Here is a 3,831-nt window from a genome sequence, read left to right as displayed (position 1 = left end):
ATTGTGGCACAAAGTAAAGCTTAAAAAAAAAAAGAAGGTAAAATTCCAATAGTCTCCTCTCTCTCTCTCTCTCTCTCTCCCCCCCAAAACCCTAGTGGTCGTGCCATCCACCGTGCTCTTTCTCGCTTGCACTCTCTTAAGCCCAAAAGCAAAAACCAGATCCATCGGCGGTGAGACAGAATGGCGGCGATCGAGCACACTGTGCTACAGTTATCCACGTCTCCGTTGTCGAGCTTGTCGGCGAAGGTTCATCCTCTCGTCATATTCAACATCTGCGATTGCTACGTTAGGCGTCCCGACCAGTCCGAGCGCGTCATCGGCACGCTCCTCGGTTCCGTCCTGCCTGACGGCACTGTTGACATCAGAAACTCATACGCTGTTCCTCATATGAGCGCCGAGCAGGTTCTTCTTCAGTGATTTGGGTTTTTCCCCCCATTTGGTTGGTGAGAAAATTGTGGTTAAATGGGGAAAATTGCGATAGAATTTTAGTGATATTTCTTCCGGTGTCAAATTTGCAGGTAGCTTTAGATATTGAGTACCATCACAATATGTTGATATCCCACCAGAAGGTGAATCCGAAGGAAGTCATTGTTGGATGGTAAATGTCGCTATCTTTTCTGTTGTTTTTAGGTTTCTTAGTTTTATCGTGCAACTTTTTCAAGCAGTTTTTATTGGCGAATTCGAATTATTTCATGTTTAATAATGATATTCATTCTGGTGGAATGTTGCTTCTTCTGTGTAATTTACGTTTAATTTGGTGCGGAACCTGTAACTAGTGCCTAAGCTTGGTAGCCAAATATATAAAGCCTTCTAGGTTGTCCAATGCGTAAGCTTGATAGCCAAATACGAATTCATAAAAGGAATAGGGAACATTCTCGTATGTCATTGGACACGTTAGAACGCGAACTCTGTTCTCCCGAATGATAGTTTTGCGAATTTCCAAGTTCATGCCAGTGTATTTTAAACATATAACTAATAGAGATTTGTAAGCTTTCAAGTTGATTGGAATGCTTATTGTGGTGCCTTCATGATTACTTGTAGGTATTCGACTGGTCTTGGAGTTACTGGTGGTAGCGCATTGTTCCATGAATTCTATTCTAGAGAAGCTCCCAACCCAGTTCATTTGACTGTTGATACTGGATTCATTAATGGAGCGGGTACCATAAAAGCTTATGTTTCGGTGAATTTGTCTCTTGGAGATCGTCAACTTGCAGCTCAGTTTCAAGAAATTCCTCTTGATCTTCGCATGGTTGAAGCTGAGCGAGTTGGATGTAAGTTTAACCCTCTCAACTTTGATTGTTTGTAGTATCATATTTGGGCCATATTGGTTCTCATACACCAAAAACACTCACTTGATCTTCCCTCTATAGTTTTCTGACTTGATGAAACTGAAGTAACTTGTGTGCTGTGTTTTGGAGGAAACTCGAAGGAACTAGTTATTCTGAGAAGTAGTACAAATAAGTGAATTACAATTTTTTTTTAAAATCGGGGGTTCGACTTGTCCATAAGGAACAGTTTGTTTATGGTCTCAGTTGTCCAATGGCCTATAGCCAAAAGATATTCGCTTTATGATGTTACCATTCCATGAAATGGTATGTGCGCTCTGTTAGTCAAGCATTGCATTTTAGGAGCTGTTATTCTATATTAGCACACAAGTGTGTATACAACTCACTGGGTCATATTTTCCTTCCGTTGGATGGGATATCTGGATATGACCACCGAGATGCATTGAGATGCTTACGACTCACCTTGTACTCAAGAGGCCTGTACTTAATGTAACAAATCAAACACACGACCTCTTTATTGTGAGTTTGTATGTGTATTGTGAACACATGGGTATCATTTGTAATAGATAAAAATGCTGATGGAGTTTGAGGTTTTAAAAATGGATGCTGCTGTGCTGCTTTTTTCATTGAAGTTTATTTCATACTGCCACTTATGAGTTTTTATTCTGTATATTGGTCGAACTCATTGCTTCCTACTAATTTTTGGATATGATTGTTTGAGATTTATTCATGATGTCGATCTGATTCGAAATAATATGCTTTTCCATGATGGCAGATGATATTTTAAAGACCCCAATGGTTGACAAACTCCCAACTGATCTGGAAGGAATGGAAGCCTCGATGGAGAGACTTCTAGCTTTAATTGATGATGTTTACAAATATGTTGACAATGTTGTGGTTAGTAAGGAGGCTTAATCTTCTTAAGTTTCTTTCCTTTTTTGTACCTTAAATATAATGACGGATCATGTTTTCAGGAAGGCCGTGCTGAACAAGATAACACTATAGGGAGATTTCTTTTTGATACAATTGCATCTCTTCCGAAACTGTCTCCCTCAGCTTTTGATAAGCTTATCAATGACAGCCTACAGGTACTATATATTTTTGTTCATATTGTTGTAGGATACAGTTTAGGATAGTTATTTACTTTATTTATCTATTATCAGAGGCGTTCACAGCTTCCTGTTGTCGGTTATAAGAAAATCGTGCAAAATGGTTCATCAACATGTTCGCAATGGTCCAGTTGCTAATTTTACTACTAGGTTATAAGTTTTGCGAGCGTTTCTTTGACCATATACTTGTACTTTTGTGTTGTTGCTTGCAGGACAACTTGCTCTTACTGTATTTGTCAAGCATAACAAGGACACAGCTCACCCTAGCCGAAAAATTGAACACAGCTGCTCAGGTTCTGTAATGCCTTCGCTTACAGAATCATGAAATTCTACCTTTGAAAGTATTCTGTTAAGGATATATGACCTGCTGTGGGAACGGGGTCTTCGTTTGCAGAGAAGGGTGTAATATTTTTTTTCATTGAAAATATAGGTAGGATGTCAATCTTTTCGCTACCGCCTTAAGTGTTGGCTAGAAACACGATCATTTTTGGAGCTAATTGCATGGTTCGTACCCTGTTTATGTACCTTTTTGGGAAGCTTCGACGTTGTAGTCTATTCCATCTTAGAATGTTCCCTAATTCCAAATAGGGTTATAAATGGTCTTTGAGATCGACTAAAATTATCATTTTGGTCCCTCATCTTCAAAATCAATCAATGTCGTCCCCTGACATTCACTACCACACATCAATTCAGTTCATCCGTTTAGATTCTATCAATTATTCTGTTAGTTTGTATGTGGGATTCACAAATCCAATAAAATTGTGACACGTGGATTATACAAAAGAATGGTTTTTATCGCAAATGGTCCATGACATTGATCAAACTCCTCATTTTGATCCGTGAGTTTCAAAAATCAAATAAATTTGGTCCTTCACTTTCACTATCGCACATCAATAGAGTCATTCTATTAAAATTTCATTAATATTTTTTGTTAATGTGCTGATGTGATCCCACTAGTCCAATCATATAGCGTCAAGTGGATTAACTATAAGAAACTAATCTTTTTTTTCTTTTAGTTTTTGTTCTTAATTTCTTATAGTACTTTGAGTTTTAAATCTTAAAAAAAATATTTGTTTTATAGTTAATCCATGTGGCGCCATATGATTGGACCAGTGGGACCATATTATCACATTAACAAAAAAAATATTGACGAAATTTTAACGGAATGACTAAATTGATGTGTAGTAGTGAAAGTTAGGGACCAAAATGAGGAGTTTGATGATAAAAACCCTTCTTTGGTGTAATCTACGTGTAGCCATTTTATTGGATTTGTGGGTCTTACATGCAAACTAACAGAAATAGTTGACAGAATCTAAACGAAAGGACCAAATTGATGTGCGGTGGTGAATGTCAGAGAAGATATTGATTGACTTTGAAAGTGAGGGACCAAAATGATGAGTTTGGTCAATCTCAGGGACCATTGGTGATAAAAACCC

General features: G+C 37.9%; 1 protein-coding gene across 1 annotated transcript; it reads left to right on the top strand.

The window, feature by feature from the left end:
• LOC137733857 (eukaryotic translation initiation factor 3 subunit F) lies at positions 1-2,919 on the top strand. Its single transcript, XM_068473053.2, has 6 exons — positions 1-402; positions 519-598; positions 1,042-1,271; positions 2,062-2,183; positions 2,261-2,374; positions 2,608-2,919. The coding sequence occupies exons 1-6, from the start codon at positions 181-183 to the stop codon at positions 2,695-2,697; spliced, it is 858 nt and encodes a 285-aa protein (XP_068329154.2). The 5' UTR covers positions 1-180; the 3' UTR covers positions 2,698-2,919.
• Positions 2,920-3,831: the final 912 nt, after the last annotated feature.

Source organism: Pyrus communis, chromosome 7, assembly GCF_041283825.1.
Source record: "Pyrus communis isolate YQ-2024b chromosome 7, ASM4128382v1, whole genome shotgun sequence".
Lineage (NCBI taxonomy): Eukaryota > Viridiplantae > Streptophyta > Magnoliopsida > Rosales > Rosaceae > Pyrus > Pyrus communis.
Note: the sequence above shows the minus strand (reverse complement) of the source record. Positions and strands in the feature narration are given on the sequence as shown.